Source organism: Sceloporus occidentalis, unplaced genomic scaffold (genome assembly GCF_023333645.1).
Source record: "Sceloporus occidentalis isolate IW3139 unplaced genomic scaffold, rSceOcc1.0.p SCAF_54, whole genome shotgun sequence".
NCBI lineage: Eukaryota > Metazoa > Chordata > Lepidosauria > Squamata > Phrynosomatidae > Sceloporus > Sceloporus occidentalis.
In genome coordinates this window covers 1399909-1418319 of record NW_028317034.1, presented here as the reverse complement: position 1 = coordinate 1418319, position 18411 = coordinate 1399909, and the positions used below count along the sequence as shown (strand labels likewise).

Sequence of the window (18411 nt, the reverse complement as noted above, 5' to 3'; positions counted from 1 at the left end):
CAGTACATGCTAATGTATCCACCTAACTAGTTCTATGATGTCATTAGGGGCTGAAATAAAGTAATATTATTGGTGAAATAAAGAGCTGATTTGAATCACATGATACCTTGGCATGTTAAAATAAACATAATACATGTGCATGGTTGACATGACATATTATAGATTAATGTGTTGACGTGACATATTAACAAAGTGTTAAATAATATATTTAGTTTAATGATTTGGATAAATAAAACCAAACAATTGTGGGGAATTTAATCCTAAAGTTTGACTGATCATTGTTTCTCAAAGTTTGTCTTCAAGGAATCACTGATAAACTGTAAAGTACGCTGGTAGATATAAGAGTCTCTGCTCTTTGGCTTGCAAATGTTGAGATGGTTTACTTCCACAGGAATAAGGTCACCGATGCCCAAATCTAAAAAAAAGGAAATAGAATATTTCAAATTCATCTTCTGATATTTTATTTATTTACGTTCCAAACTTAGACACAAGTGGTAGCAATGTACCAATGTTAACCAATTCAAAAGCAATCAGTACCGTTTGGCATATTTTACACAGGAAAATAACATATTCAATAATTTATGTTGTGAAAATATTTTAGTATAGTATTTAAAAGTTTTGAAGTAACAAAATAATTAATCTTGGCATAAACTTATACAACAAAATAACATATCAAGTCATATATATACATATAACAAAAAATTGCATTTCTGCAATGGCAAACAAGTTCAACATGCATTTATTATAGTTCTTACAGTATAATAAAGTGGTGAAAGCATTTTATCATAGATAAAACAGGTCACTATATGACCAAAAGTATGTGGACACCTTTCCATCACACCTACAGTATATGAGCTTGTTGGACATCCCATTCCAAAAGCAGGGGCATCGATATGGAGGTGCCCCTCATTTGCAACTATAACAGCCTTCACTCTTCTTGGAAGGTTTTCTACAAGATTCTGGAGTATGTCTGTGAGAATTTGTGTCCATTCAGCCAAATTAGTGTTTGTGAGGTCAGGCACTGATGTTGGTCAAGAAGGCCTGGCTCGCAATTGGTCTTCCAGTTTATCCCAAAGTGTTCAGTGGGGTTAAGACCAAGGCCTTTGTAAGGGCCACTCCAGTCCCTCCACACCAAACTCGTTAAACCATATCTTTATGGATCTTGCTTTGTACACAGTCTTGTACATGTCTGTTTATGCTATGGCATTAACATTATTATTTTTTTTTATGGTTATTATTAACTTTTTACTGATGGGCCTAGTCCAAACCCTGAAAATCAGCCCCAGACCGTTATCCCTCCCCCACCAAACTTTACAGTTGGCACTATGCATTCCGGTAGCGTTCTCCTTCCAGATAGTGAAGCGTGATTCATCACTACATAGAATATTTTTCCACTGCTCCAGAGTGAAATGGCAGTGTGCATTACACTATGCCATCTGACGCTTGGTATTGTGGATAGTGATCTTCGGCTTGAGTGCAGCTGCTCAGCCATGGAAACTCATTCCACAAAGCTCCCGATGCACAGTGTTTGTGTGGCTGTTGCTTCCAGATGCAGTTTGGAACTCTGCAGTGAGTCATGCTACAAATTTTAGGCACCACAACCCCACATGTCTATGTGCTTAATTTTTTTAGCGCATAGATGGGTGTGGCTGAAACACATTCAATAATTGGGAGGGGTGTCAACATACTTTTAGTCACATAGTGTGTCTGCAACCTACACACTGGCTGTCCCTGTTACATACTATATGAGTGAATTTTACCACATCTACAAGATGTGAGCATAATGTTTTCAGTTATAAATAACCTTTTGCAATTGCTTTAACTGTTCTTACTCATCCCATACAAAGAGAATACAGATAGAAATGTCATGTTAGAGGCAACCCAATACTGAAAACACAAAAGTATAACTTTAAAAAAAAACCAAACAATTGGCTGTGTTGAAAAAGAATGAGAGCCGCTCAATAGACATTATCTCCAACCGGCATATGCTTATTCTACAATCCTTTATTTCCAGCTGTGGCAAACATTAACACTTTAGAGCTGAATCACATTCACACTCTTTGAAATAGATGGGCTATAGTTTTTGAGTGTTTGTGAGCTGTGTATGCCTCGTACTGTGCCATGACTGCACCTAACACTTCTGTTGTAAGTGCACCTTCAACAGGACTCTTGGATTTATAACTCAGGGCCGTAAGAAGGGTGAGGCGAGAGAGGCACTTGCCGCCCGGATCAGCAGCTGCAGCCTCCAGGACTGGTTGGGGAAGATGATGGATCTCTCTAACCAGCTCAACAGGGCCCCATGGTGAATCACATTGCTGCCAGCACAAAGCTCCTAAAGAACAGTAACGTATCTATAGGGGAGGAGTCGAGCAGAAAGGCCACCTCCCCATGGCCGGTCTTCTGGGAACTGCCGAGACAACTGCATGATTGTGCGCTCCGAAACCAGCCCTGCTCATCGGGCGACCCCGGGGGCAGTGCGCACCCAGGCACCATCAGCGCTGGTCTGGGGAGGAGGTGTCCGATGAGCAGGGCTGGTTGGGGAGATCACAATCCCCCTCTAACTGGCCCAACATTAGGGAGCGTGAGGTCTGTCAATTCAGACCACGGCTTCCGCGCTCCCTAATCACTACGAGCCGGCAAATGATGCAGAACGCTGGGATATGACCTCACCCTGGCGCTCTGCATCAATAGCCAGTGCATAGTAATGTAAAGCCGAGGCCTGGAGTGACAGACCTCGCGCTCCCACCACAGGATGGAAGATAGAAGATCATGGATGATGGAAGATGATGGAAAAGTAAGAGATGGGGAGAAAGGGGTGTAAGGTCTGTGTATATGTATGTGTGCTTGTAAGCTGGTGTGTGTGGGCAGTGTGTATGTGTGTGTGGGGCAGTGTGTGTGTGTGGGCAGTGTGTGTTTATGGGCAGTGTGTGTAAGAGCAGTGTAGGTATTTGTGTGTTTGTAAGCTGGTGTGTGTGTATGGGCAGTGTGTGTGTAAGAGCAGTGTAGGTATTTGTATGTTTGTAAGCTGGTGTGTGTATATTTGTGTAAAGGCAGGGTTGTGTAAGGGCAGTGTATGTGTGTATGTGTGTTTTTATGTGCAATCGTGTGTAAGGGCAGTGTATGTCAGAACCCGACCCGCAGCCACTCACCTGAGAACCCACAGGTCGGTTCTCTCCCGCATCCACGCTGATCCGGCTGGCGCGCGTTTAGCCCTGCCCCCTTTTTTCTCCGTCGCTGTGAGGCTGTCAGCTGTGCGCGCTCCCGATGATGTCATCAGCCCGGGAACATTTAAACTCCATCTTCGCCACTGCTCGTTGCTTGATATATTTTCTCTGCAGTTCCAGTTTTGTGAGTTCCTATTTCCTGATTATTACTTCGGCTTGTTTAAACAAACTTTGTTACTTTTCTGGAGACCCTGACCTCGGCTTGTTTCCTTGATTTCGAGCACGATTTCCTAAACGGTGCTCTCTTGAGGCACGATCACGTAAACAGTGCTCTCTGGATTTTTTGCTGCATCTCCATATTCTAGGTCAGTCTACCTTTTCCTGCATACCGGACTTCTCTTATATTCTCCCTCACATTACATCAAGCCAACTAAGGAGCCCGCAGGATTATATGATGCCATATCTGCCCCCACTCAGAAGGTTGCAGTGCTATCACAGTCCGTTCAAAATTTACAGGTCAAGATCAGCTGCGCCAACAGATGCAACAACTCCAGTAGGGTCCTACATCTTCGAGAGATCCACTGCTTTACATAACCCCGCCTGCTCTATTGTCTCTGGAAGGGGCCATAGCATCTGAACCGCAAATTATTCTCCCAGATAAATTCTCAGGTGACAGAAAGAAAAAATGGCGCAGAATAACCCTGGGAGCCCCGGGAATGGATGGACGTCAGAGTCCCTACGATTGTGCAGGTAAGTCTTAACACCAGGTTAAGAAAGAACACAAGGGGAATGAATAAATTAGTGAGTAAATGTATAAGTGTGTGCAAGTATGGATTTGAATGTGTAAGTGGCAAAGGTAGGGTGCAGAAATGGCACAGACAGGCTGTTTGGGACACCAATGGCACAGGCAGGCTTTTTGGGGGGGCAGAAATGGCACAGGCAGACTGTGTGGGGGAAATGGCACATGCAGTCTGTTTCTTGGAAATGTCACAGGTAGGCTGGGGGCAGAAACGGCACAGGCATGCTGTTTGGGGGCAGAAGTAGCACAGGTAGGCTGTTTAGTTCCCTTTGGTTTTAATAATAAGGTGGTATTCTGTTATCATTAAGCAACAATTTAATAAAATTTTAAAAATAATTATTTATAGCTATTTGGAAGAAAGTATGACACAGATAGGTATGGGCACAAGAGCTCGACCATGCTATAAGATATATGGGGCTGGTGTCCAAATATTTTCAGGGCTGCTTTTCATTCCCAGTCCGGCCCTGTATGTCATCAAACATTTGAGGGCTACAAGTTGCATTACACGTTTCATCATTCTGACTGAGGGTCATGGGATTTGTAGCTTTTCATTAGCATGGATTAGCAATTTTTTCATGCATGCTAGTCAGCTTACAATACTTAAGCTGCCAACATGCAGTCTATTTCAATGCTGTAGGAAGCCTCTGTATGTTACTGCAAATGTGAGGCTTTTCCTTTTATATATTATAAATTAATGAATTCAATTACTTACCAGCTGATTCTAATGGTACAACATGCAGTTTCATCATACTGCTCACTCGTGTTGGCAATGTCTCCACAAAACTTATGATTTTAAGGTCTTTGTTTTTAGCAAACTGCAGGAACTCATCATTTAGTTCTTTTAGCGCCGGAGAATCTAAAAAGTTAAATAAATACGTAAAAAAGATGTATATGATATTATGTATTAAGTTTAGCAGAACTTGTCAAAATCAGTTCTAACAAAATTACATAAAAATATCTCACAATTCTTTCATTGCAACTCTGGGAAATTAAGCTAAAATATCTGAAATAGGGCTAACAATCACAGTGAGCAGAGCACATTTTGTGAGAATGTTGGCATCAAGGTGTATTACTTGCGCACACTTTAAAGCTACCTTTGCTGAGTTCCTTGACTTCTATAGATGGAAAGAGAAGTAGCCTGGCATTGACAGTGTACTCTGCGAGACGGGATCCACTGTGGGGTACACTAAAAAATGCGATTGCTTTTGTGTTCTTTACAAAATCAAGCATATCTTCGTTCTTTGATGCATTTAGCAACATTTTCTTCACCAACAAACCTGAAATTGAAGATCAATACTTTTGATATTTTAATTAGATACATGGCAGCCTGTATTTTCACTCCTGTCCTGACTGATCGTGGCAGACTTTTTAAGTAAATTATGGGAATTTCTTTCTACAGACACAAGAAAAAAAACTTTACTATAAAATAACTTTGTTAAATATATTATTAATCCTGTTTTATTATATTAAAAAATGTATAGTATAAATGGCTACTGGCCTTTATTAGGGGCCTTGGAATTAATATTACCAAGGACTACTCAGGCTTGTACAAAGCAAATTACTCCCTTTTCTCATTAAATAATTCCACCAGGAAATGGGATGACCCGATTTATATACAATAATAGGAAACCGAGATTCAGTCAGAAAACATGGTTTCCACTACCCCCAGGAGTCAACACTTAGCCCCTTTTTCTTGTGGGAAAATAGGATAGCTGATGTGGTGGTGTTTTCCCTCCGATTTTTCTATGGATGCTGGGGCAGTGAAGCAGTGGTCGGTGCATGAAAGGAGATCAACAGCAGAGGAATTTGGGAAGCCATAAGGTGGAGCTTCATGTTTGTGCACAAGTACGACATGGGGAGTCCGATGACGTGGATTGTTTGGGCAGTTTATATTTATCTAGGGTTCATAACAAGTGAGGATGGGCACTATTTCTGTATAGTAATTTTCAGATGATGAAGATTCTACTCAGGATTGAGAAATGTCTTATTGTAAATTGTTGCTTGGCTTTTTTTTTTTCTACCTCCTCCTTTGTATACTTTTTTCTTTATGTGGAACCAATAAAATAAAACACTATAGAATTTTGCACTTGTACTCTTTGAAAACTTCATTAGAGTTGAATTGTTTCATGCTATATTTGAAGAATTGTATTATTTAACTTTCTAAATAAACAATGTATTTGTACAGTGTAAGCCCACTATGCTTAATATCTTCCAATACCCTTTGCAATGCTATGAAATTATTATAATTTTTTAATTTAGATTTTTAATTTAGATTACGACAAACCCACCTCGTACAGCCTTGTAAGACAATAAGTATAATAAACGTCTTCCAGGTTCAGGTACTGGTCAGTGTAGGTAATCTCTTGTCTGAAGGAAATGCCACTTACTTCAGATATCTACCTTAATATGTGGCTGACATTTGAAATGTTGGAGGCACTGGAAATGTTTCTACCTGGTACCAACTACCTAAACTGTCATATATGAGATGCTGAAGTCTTTCTGATGTGTTCCTGTCATATTGATGGGTTCCACGCAAAAATGTACTAACATGAAAAAACTAAGAATGCCATAGTACAAAGAAGGACAAAGGAGGTATCAAATCTAACCTATATTTAGCTGCCCCTAACCTTCTAAGTACTAATACTGTTAAATGTTGGGGGTTTTTTTGTGTAAGTTATAATGAGATTTTTTCCCCTGGTGCGCCTATGTGCTTGCATTGATGAATATACAGAGAACTAATTTGTTAACCCATATTTTGAATGATTTTTCAGCACAAACATACTTACCCCCCATGCTATGTGAAACCCATATAATTGGCCGTTTACCAACTCCAGCAGCCTTTAGCTTGTTAAGAAGCTCATTGCTCCGATAAGCCATAGTTTTCCTGTAACAAAGAATGCCGGTGACACATTGATTTGGAACATGTTTTCCACTTCCAACACTTTTACGGTAGAGAATCAATTTTGTAACACAACTCTTCTACATAATAGTTAGAAATTGAAAATGTGCCCTATTGCCAACAAGCTTGTTCTGATACATGACCATAAAACTATATATTAACGTTTTCACTTAGCAGTTCATTAAGATTATCTGGGGCGCACTGATTGTATGTTAATATCATATGTTATTATTGCTTTTCCAATGTGACTGACTGTACCCAGTTCCAGCAGCTGGCATTCTGGACTAGGATTATGTACAGTTGTACAATTTTCTAGTTTCATGCAACCTTTTTGGATTTTAGTAAATGGACAATATAGAATGTAATTGGATTTTAGTAAATGTACAATATAGAATATAATTGGATTCTAGTAAATGGACAATATAGAATTTAATTAGATTTTAGTAAATGGACAATACAGAAAAATTGAAAATTATGCATTTGGGAAAAAATTAAAAAGTATGCTAATTAAAAACTGTGTATTTCGGAACCCCTCTGAAGAAAATGATCCAAGATTACTTGTTAATAAAAATACTTTCTCAGGCAGTTATGTAGTTAATATCCTGTATTCAAAGGGGAATGTGTGTATGAAAATGTAATGTTTTAATGGTAAAACTACATTTTAAGTATTAGACTTTTGCATTTGGACTCACACTCTCACACGCTCACTCTCTCACAAGCTGAGCGAACGAGAAAGAATGACAAATGAATTTCGCTTCCGAATGGGAAAAGCACTCTGAATTTTGTCCGAACCAAAAGGGCAGGAAACTAAATTTGTTGTCCGAAAACAAACGGACCAAAAACATAACAAACGTGTCCAAAATATTTTTGGTCCATGTGCACAAATTTATTGAATATGCAGTACAATTTCGGGCAGCAGGTCAAAAAAAGACATTTTGGAGCAGGAAAGGTTATTTTTGTCTGCTATGTTGAAAAAGACGCCTTTTTGTTCAAGGACAATACAAAGACCAAACACCTGTAAATACATAGAACTTTACAGACAATACAGGCCATCATCAACAAATAATGTTTTATTATTATTATAATTTAGACATTTGGGGAACTACACAGTTTGGTCGCTATTCAAATTAAACCCAAATAATTATAAAGCTCGCAACCCTTTCAAATACTTTAGCTTTAGTTTTAGGGGTTGTGGTTAGAGGCATTGTCAGCGTTTAAGGGTTTTTCTGAAACTGAACAAGGTATTTAGAGGAAGAAGAATGTATTATAATGACACTATTTGATTTTTATAGACACACTTTATATTGGCCTTTATGGCTATAAAACCCCGTGACACACTAGTTTTCACCAAATATTCTGAGCTCCTAGAAAAGAGGGACAAGAGGGGGAAAAAGTCAGATATGGGTGCTTAAGAGAGCTACCTGTGACTGTCTGCAGGACATTTGGCTCTCCATTCACTAAGCTGAGTATCATATTCCACAGAAATAATTCTTACACCAGGACAGTCTGCTGCTAGCCAGGCCTGCAAACATAAAACATTCAATTTGAGATCAAAATAAGGAGAAATGTAAAATAAAAGTGAAGAGATCGTAAAAATCATTTTGAAATGTAAATGTAATGAAAAATATCACATAACCGCCTACAAGAGGTACCTCCAAATCTGAGTTTAAACAACTCTCATTGGAACGATGTAAAACAAACACAATTCTCTTCAGTGAACTGTATAAAAAAAACTATATGAAATTCAAAAGATTTTTTTCCATGAGATTTCCCATTTAAGCAGACTACTGTGTCTGCTTCAGCATGAGATCTAAGCAGCTTTCTAGTACAGGAGCCATCTGCGTCAATAAAACTGCTGATGGATCCTTGTGTAACAGCGACAATACTATTGAGCAGTACACACTGCAAAGAATACCGGGAGAAAGCTGATTTATTAAGGGTTACAAAATGTTCCATGACAGTTTAAAATTGGGTAATGTAATAAATGGAAAGGGTCATGCCTACCTTTGGCCAGCAGTCTGTATAATCATCATCCTGAGCAGCACTTTCACCTAGTGGTTCATCCCTGTCCTGCTGACGCCACGTTTTGAAGGCAGCCCCAAGTAGACCGTGGACAAATAAGATATCAGCCACAATAGGCTGGCTGAAAAGGATTATTTTAAATTTATGACTTTAAAAAATAAAAATTGTATTATTTTGTTGACCTTGCAGAAGTAATATGTGTCCCGCTTTGACAACTTATGACTATTTTTTCTGTATGTTTAGAAAATTTTTAGTCAAATCTGAAATAATATAAATAAAAATGCTACAAAAAGAACAATACAGATATGCCTTATTTTTTCAATAACATTATGTATCTTGAATTACCAGTTTCACTGTATGTCATTATTTTACTTTGTTTTACAGACTTAAAACTTTTTAAGAGTGAACAATTACAGGATTCTATACAGGCAGCCTTCTGTGCAACTACAAAATAAGGATAAGTTGATTGTCAGCCTTTTTAGACAAATGTTAGCATAAAAACTATGGGTCTGTTAGTTCTTAAGTTAGTGTTAGTTCCTACACACTCCATGGTCTCGATTCGATTACCCATCTAAACCATGATTGGTGTTAGCGATGGTGAAAAAATGCACGGTTAGGTATTCAGCGCCTTGACTAATCCCTAACTAGCGATCGTTGATTCTAAACTACTACATTGAATACAATAAAAAAATATCTACTAAGTCATTGAATGGTGTGCACAGATTTTAGCGCACCTAAAATGGATACATGTAACCCACACAGGTGCAAAGAGATTGAAACAATGTCATAGTAAATTATTATTATTATTTATTGTTTTATATAGCGCCATCAAATTCCGTAGCGCTGTACAATGGGTAGACAGGACACTGAAGGACACTAGACATATATTTAAGCACACTAAATTTCTGCCATGCTTTTGTCAATTCTGGATACATGGTAGAGGTCTGTTACTTTTTTGATCCCTTACTTCTTCCATAGTCCCTTTAAGTCAATTTTTTAATGATACCACATATCTCAAATGTATTTGCAGAAACTTTCAGTTTATCACAGACCAGAAGGAAACTGGACTGATTTGAACTCTCGGGGTAATTGTGTAGCTTATTCTAATGTTAGGGTTGGTAATTCACACAGTACAGGTACTCACGGTTACCTTCAAACACCGTTTGCTTCCACAATGAGCTGTATGCATTGTTAACACTGATCATTGTAATATGGTGGTATCAGGATAGGCATTAAATGCAAAAATAAGTTTAATACAATGCTAGAGACTCATTGTTTGCATGGTTGTTACACACGGAGTGCTCCTGCTGGAAGATCCCTGGTTCTCACCTAATACGGCATTGAGGATGCAGTAAATATACTCCATCTGGGTATTTTTCATGTACACTATCCCTGTCCAGGTTGGCCAAAGCTCGGGCCGCATGTGATGACTGAATGACATAAGGAGACTTCATGGCTTCTGCCAGTATGGAGATCCAGCCTGGAGGGGTAAAGAAATATATAATTTTAATGCATTGTCATTTGACTTGTACTTATTACCGTGAGGTGATTAATTATTTGCAAAACAGGGGAAAGCTGAACGACTGAAATATGATGGGAATATTAAAAAGCTTTTTAGGCTTTATTAGCATAACAATAAAAATGTACACCTTGCTGGCAGCTCCTTGTAACTATGATGTTGGTGCCCCTTATTACCTGAGTCCACAATGTCTTGGTGAAGTTGCTCATTCAAGGCCAGGTTTCCAATTATACGAACTATACTCCTCTGAATTTTCTGTGAATCGTTACGAAGCAGGTATATCCGCTGAAGGAGCTGCAGGCCTCTGTTTGATGCAATTTTGTCAGTGTGGCTAGAGATCTACAACAGATGGAAAAGAGCAATAAAGGGCAGCAGACAACCATTAGCATGGAACAAGCATTACATGCCATATAATGTTTCAGGAGGGCAAAAACAGGATTCACAATTAGGTGGTCTGCTACTGATGCTAATTCTCTGGCTATTTCAGTAAAATTTTGAGACGCCCCACTCATTCTCTTTCCCTTATATAGATTATAAAATTAGGCTACAAATAACTGATGCAGCATGAATGAACTGATGCTGAAGCTGATGAATTAGGGCTTAGTGCTTCCAACCCATAGATCATTAGACCTAGATGTTCTCACACCAGAGCTTTGTGAATGGTCTATAAGAGTTTGTCTTTACAGTTGCTGTTGGCCGTGGATGAGGTTCTGAGGCAAAACGCGTACCATAGAATGCGTCAATAAAGCCTGTAAACTGAAAATCTCCAGTTTCTCTGAAGGAACCACGCTTAGACTCTCAGCATACGGTAATCCATTTCCTCCAAAGCACCATAATCCTTTCTGAAACAAAGTTATTTTTATTTCAACATTGGATACATTGGATTCCACAAGTTATTCCTTACGCAATAGAATACATTTGTACAAAACAAGAACGTGAACACTAATACAGCTTTTTTCAATAAACTGTTTAGCCATTGCCATTGTAAAAATCAATCATTTAGTGTCACAGGGTAACAGCCAGAAACGCCATAAAAAAGCAAAAACAAAAGAAAAATAAAGGGATGATAGAATTTGTGTGACTGACAAACGTAATTATTTTGTTCTGGAAGGTGTATGTAATAGGCATTTATAATTGCGAATGGTTGAACCACAGACAACAACAATTCCTGTAGTTAAAGGACAAAGAGTAAGAAGTAAAAGAGCTACAGTGTCATTGGGAGATTATTGTATTTTACCCTTTGTGCTGCAAATGAGTGACTGCTCTCTCTAAGTGCCAAAGATGTAAGGTATTTGGCACACCGATCAAGCTCAGCTTGAGGCAGAGAAGAAATCAGTCGTCTGAGTGCATCTTCAATGGAATAATTCTGTAAACATAAGAATGACCAATTAATCTACCATTTCTCTCATAGGGCTTGACACACTTTCTACAAGCTGAACAACTTGATGAGATAGAGAACAAATAGCACTCCAGCGCCTGAGGACTTTCTCTTTTTGCATGTTAGGAGATGAAGTTCAACAGCTGGAGAGCAGCCAAAAATTTGTTAAAGGGATCAATGATATCAAAGTGTTTCAGCCTATTCATAAATTCTTTCTAAAATACACTAACCATGGAACTTTTTTTTACTTACATCATTTACTTTTGGCAATGTTGGGGGTGGAAGGAAAAAACGGAGATCTATATCTTTACATCGTGCCAAGCCAATAGCTGTCCTGTTGTCACATGCTTGAGCCACTGTCCTATATTGGTAATCTGTAAAAACGATTACAATGCCACCTAACCATTAAACCCTCTACAGTCAATATGAAGAGTGGAACAGAAGAATAGCCCTCCTCTCATAACAAGTTAACCCTCATGAGCTAAAATGGTTTAATGAGATGCCTATTGCATGAAAATATCTCTGTCATTCAGAAACTACTTTTGTCATGACATGTTACAGTAAAGATTTCTCTTAGTTAAGTACAGAGTCCTTTATTCATGTTAGGAAGCTATTTAATCAAACTTATCAGGTATAGCAATACATGTCTCAGTCAAAAAACACAAAGACATGCATAATACCATGCCAGTGACGAATCTCTGCCAATTGCCGGACAGCATCCAAGCGGACCATTCTATCCAATGACTGTGTGTTCTTCAAAAGACGCCACAGGGGCAACTCATGATCTTCTACATTAGGATTCCTGTATTGCTCTACGCAGGAAAGAAAACAGAAAACAAAGGGTTAACTTTGTTTTCTTCACATTATTGGTTTCCACACTTTCAATTTCAAAATGAGTAATAAATCATTTACAGTTTTATTATAATACAAAAAATGCACAGAAAAGTAATTTTGTACTAATAATGACACTTTTTCTTGTATTTCAATAACATAAGTGATTTATTTAAATTGATTGTTTATGAAATCAACCTTGTGGTCATGGATATAATTTTGGATTTGTGAAACACCATATGGAGCTTCTGCATTGAATACCAATGCATTCAAAGACTCAAACTGATGATCTTTTTCGTTCCTAAACCGGCAGTTCCCAACCTAGTCCTGAAGGCACACAAATTACCTCCATCTTGTGTTTTTCTAAAAAGATTAGCTGATGCTTCCAAAGCTTTTCTTGCTGCTCTATGAAGCTCTTTTCGCACCTTATTAGTAATACCTAGAAAAAAAACAGAAAAAAAACAGGGATGAAAACACATATTGTATTTTTGACAAGACTGGAGGGCACAGGTAGTACTAGCATAGTCAACCAGAGAAAAGACAGGGTTTCCATGACAATCAAAAATGTTACTAGAGATGTGCAGATATTCTAATTTACAGTGTCTGTGTCAGTACCATTACATAATTTTAGGTTCCAGTACTCAAATACACATCTGCTATAGTGCTACTTCGTATTATTCACTAAAAAAACTCTTTATAGAAGACACTAGAGGTCGGTGGGCGGCCTCTCTGACGTCGGTGGGCGGTCCCACTGATGTTAATGGGAGTTCTCGCTGACACTCCCATTTAAAGGAAAAATGGGCGGGGAGCAGGGCGTGTTAAGACCCGGAGGAGCGACGCTCACATTTTGGTGTAGGCTACCTGTAGCTCTTTTGAGGAAGTAGCTTTGCAAGGCACGGGGCTACCCATGCATGGAGCAGGACTAGCACCATACAGCCGTAAATAAGCTAGGATCAGGATGGGTAGTGAGCAGGGAGCGGGTATGGCCAAGCGCTGCTCCCCTGCCCATAGGTGGTAATCACTCGGGTGTAACGTTTATTGGAACACAATGAGATACTACGTTCTTTGCATGTCTGTAGACGTGTAGATTACATATATGGTAAAGCAATTTATATTTGTGGCATTATTATGTAGACAGTCGACATTAATGTCATGATTGATTTATATATTTGGGTATGGAAAGGAGTATTCTAGGAAATATATTTAATAAACGTTTGTATCCCACATGCGCAATGCTTTAAATAGTTAACCTGGATGTATTTCTACCAGCTGCCTTTAAATGACAGACAAAAGAAAAAGAGAAGAAAAATAAATGCAATTTAAGACAGTCTGGAAAATAATAAGGCACAGAGATACAACAGTGTCAGGAGGTTAAGTTCTAACCCATCTAAACACCGAGTACAATGACAAGTGTGTGCTGTGCCTTCTCTTACCTTGCAAGTTGTTCCGCTCAACTGATCCAGTGTGTACGTAAATGTATGATTTTAGCTTCTCCCTTTGCACTGCTTGAGTGTCAAGGGTTATGGACTTCCTCAGAGACAGGATTTCATAAGTAACAAACACACATCCTCTGGAGTTAACATAAAATAAGATACATTTTTAAGTATGCAGTTATAGAAATAAACTTTATAACAAATGATGAAAAGGTAATTGCATACATACACGTCATTTGCCTAAATAAACAAATAATACAATAAAGAAGTACACCAAATATACTATATAATATACATACATTTAAGCAATGTTAATGAAAATGCAAAATGGTATCCCTAAAATGACAAAAAATCAGAATACATAGAAAAAAAACAATGAACATTATAAATTACAAAAACATCCATGGGAGCTGGCTAGGAACCTGTTCCATTTTCTCAGAGAGAAGAGCTGACTTGGCCAGTTATGGGTTAATAAATTTGCGTCTCACACTTTACAGTTTAAAGAAGATGTGGCAGCAGATGGATTGGCCTACTGGTGGTAGAAATAAAATATTAATAAACGGTACATACTTCTGGCCTGGTGAGAATTAGGGGCAGTTGCTAACAATGTTCACTTAATAAAGTACCCCTCTCCCGCTGCACAAAAAATCCAGATTAAATAATATTACATTATAGTATACCGTATATGTAATGAATAGCATACTAAATACATAATCACATCAACCGATGGCAATAGGAATGAGCAATATCTTACTCAAACCTTCAAAGTCCCACATCCTCAAGAGCACCTTGGCAGAAAGCTATAATGATTATTATAGCATTATTAAATTGACTTATGAAATGGATCTTACCCTAGAAAGAGTGAACCTGTAATCTTTGCAATTTTTCCTAAAGACAGAAGAAAACATATAACAAGGTTATAAATGACCAAAACAGATGGTTATTAATTCTGCATTTTGGCAACAGCCGTGAAGACAAAGACTATATTAACATTGAGAAATGCAATATTCACTGACTGCTCCACAGGAACTGTTTAGTGACTGTGTCTTGCCCCTGCGTACGTGTGAAAAACGGTATTCACTTACGTGCAGTTATATCATGGAGTAAACAAACACAAAATACCGATTTGTACAACATGAAGCCACTTATATGATAATGACCAACTTGCGCATGCTATGTCTAATGATTACAAAAGCCATTGGTGGCAAGTTATTACTCCCAGTTTCAAATGACCCACTTGTCACCCCTTTTGGCTAAGCTCAAGTAAGTAACTGTGAGAGGAAAAGCTTGGTCCTCTGGCCTAGTATTGGGGGCACCACAGAATTTACCATATCTATGTGTTTATGTGGGGGCACTGTTTGTTTTTTTGTTTTTTTTTCGAGCCTCCCTCTTTTTTTTTGTTATTTCTTCACTAAAATATGCCCTCGCTTATGGCTAGCGATGTGTAGAGAGAAATATTTTTATAACGCCAGCTATGGGGTGGGGCCAGAAATGGCACTTGAACACATTTCACTTTTTTTTGTGCACGTGCCCGAAGATTTGGCTTTTTGGTGTGTGTGAGGGGGGTTTAAGCCATCCCCCTTGAAGACTTCAGTGGGAAGATCAAACTCCTTAAGATCTGAGGACCACTGTACTGCAGGATCTGTAGGGCCTATTTACACAGAGCTGCCAACATCCCTGACAACTGGGTTCATGTCCTTGCTGTCAGCAGCCCTGGCCAGGGCCTTGAATAGGCCAGGACTGTTGGCTGGTCTTCATATGCACACTCCCTGGGTTTCCTGGTAAAGGGACACCCATACATTGGTAAGAAAGTAAATTTACCGTGGGATGTTCCACAAGCATTTCAACTTAAAATAAAATTAAATGTCCAAGTGAATGTGGATGACAAAACCAGATCAACCTACCCCCTTAAAAGTCTGAAAAATGATTACATTTGCAATGTGTTTCAAGAATGGCATTGCCCCTGTCTACGTGCAAATCAAAATCAATTTCAAGTGGCAGTAACCTTTGTTTTCGCACTTAAGAAAATGATTGAGCATGTGACACATGCAAAGTAAGCTTTGCACAACTGTGTCTGCTTTTCTCACCATTTTGCAGCAATTACTCTGCCACCACTCTCCTCAGGACTCAGGTCAGGAGTATCCATAATGCAGAGTCACTGTTGGAAGTAAGGACCCAACAGTACATATGGACCCTGCAGCACCTGTATTGTCAGTGGTATGGTAAACTACACAGATGTTTTACTGAAACGCTTTTGTGTAATCATTTTTGAAGTGTGAAAAATAATGTTTACGTTCACTTTCTAGAATTGTTATAACAGCACTACTTCACCTTTTAAACATGTAAACCAATATCCAGTGTGCAGTTAGGTACACTGTATCTGCTATAGCACTTACTGATATCCTTCCAGTTTCGCTCCCTTCTAGAGCCGTTGCCAGATGTACCAATCTTTCGACAGAAGAGACAACTGGCTACAGCTGACATGCTGAGTCTGCGGTGAAAGGAAAGCAAACTACAGTAAGATGCTACATATCTAGTATACAGGTACATGCATCTGAAAGGTGAATACATGAACTATGTTTGTTACACATTTTATATATATATATATATATATATATATATATATATATATATATATATATATATATATATATGATATTCTAAGATGTATTAAGACACTTGATTTTTTATTTTAGACATGCCATTTTTATATGTAAAAATAAATATATATATATACAGTTTTGTGAAAAAGAAAGTACACCCTTTTGAATAATACGGTTTTACATATCAGGACATAACATTCATCTGTTCCTTAGCAGGTCTAATTAGGTAAATACAACCTAAGATGAACAATTCATGACATATTAAATTGTGTCATAATTTATTCAACAAAAATAAAGCCAAAATGGAGACGCCATGTGTGAAAAATTAAGTATACCCTTTCTGCTTTCTGTCATTAATATTCCTAAAATTCCATAGGAATTAAGATGCTAAGTAGCAGACAATCCGATGCTAATCAAATGCCCTTGATTAATTGATCATAAGCAAATGTGACCACCTCTATAAAGGCTGAAGTTTTAGTATAAATACATAGTTTTATTTTATGTGTAAATACATAGACATTAATATGTAGTTGGTCCCCCCTTTTCTATTCCAGCATGACCCATGCCACAGCGCACAAAGCAAGGTGTATAAAGACATGGTTGGAGTAGTTTGGTGTGGAAGAACTTGACTGGCCTGCACAGAGCCCTGACCTCAACCCCATTCAACACCTTTGGGATGAACTGGAACGGAGATTGCAAGCCAAGCCTTCCCACCCAACATCAGTGCCTGACCTCACAAATGATCTACTGGATGAATGAATAAAATTCTCACATAAACACAAAATCTCGTGGAAGGCATTCCCAGAAGATTGGAAGCAGTTATAATGTCTATGTATTTAAATGTAATGTCATAAAAGTCCCTGCTCTTGGTGTCCCAATACTTTTGTCCATATCGTATATGTGTGTGTATCAGTTTATTTGGGTACACTTTGCTAGTACCTGGTTGGACCCCCCTGTTGCCTTCAGAACTGCCTTCATTTTATGTGGCATACTTTCTACAAGGTGCTGGAGACATTCCTCAGAGATTTTGGTCCATATGGACATGATGGAATCACACAGCTGCTGCAGATTTGTCCGCTGCACATCCATGATGCAAATCTCCCATTCCACCACATCCCAAAGGTGCTTTATTGGATTGACATCTGGTGACTGTGGAGGCCATTGGAGTACAGTGAACGCATTGTCATGTTCAAGAAACCAGTTTGAGATGATGTGAGCTTTGTTACATGGTACATCATCCTGCTGGAAGTAGCCATCAAGAGATGGGTACACTGTGTCATAAAGGGATAGACATGGTCAACAACAATACACCGGTAGGCTGTTGTGTTTAAACAATGCTCAATTTGGACTAAGGGGCCCAAAGTGTGCCAAGAAAATGCCCCCCAAACACTGCACCATTACACCATTTTGGGTCATATCCAGACCCTTTGTCAAGATAATCATTTTATTTCACAACCGGTTTATATAATACACCCATCTAGCCAAATAACTACACCTGTTGAATCACCACAACCCGTGACATCCAGGCTCCCCAAATTCAATTTATATTAAGTTCCATATTCCATTTCAGCTTCTACCACTACAGTTCTACACATTCCACCAATCCCACAGCATTTGTAACATAATAGCAAAACAATAATTTTTTCAAATCTGTTGTAATAAAGAGGGTTTTTTTTTTTTAAATACCTGAGAGTGCACTCATTCTTATGGATTTCCATTTATTCAGCGGTAGTAGCACCTGGGCAGTTTCTAAATGTGTTTGG

General features: G+C 38.5%; 1 protein-coding gene across 1 annotated transcript; it reads right to left on the bottom strand.

The window, feature by feature from the left end:
* Nucleotides 1–275: 275 nt before the first annotated feature.
* On the bottom strand, nt 276–16529 carry LOC149288016 (protein SERAC1-like). Its single transcript, XM_089492156.1, has 16 exons — nt 16442–16529; nt 14897–14933; nt 14046–14182; nt 12959–13051; nt 12462–12593; nt 12034–12155; nt 11641–11769; nt 11132–11245; nt 10580–10742; nt 10214–10364; nt 8867–9005; nt 8284–8384; nt 6750–6847; nt 5058–5240; nt 4676–4819; nt 276–415 (listed from the first exon to the last, which is right to left on the bottom strand). The coding sequence occupies exons 1-16, from the start codon at nt 16527–16529 to the stop codon at nt 276–278; spliced, it is 1971 nt and encodes a 656-aa protein (XP_089348282.1).
* Between the last annotated feature and the right edge of the window lie 1882 nt (nt 16530–18411).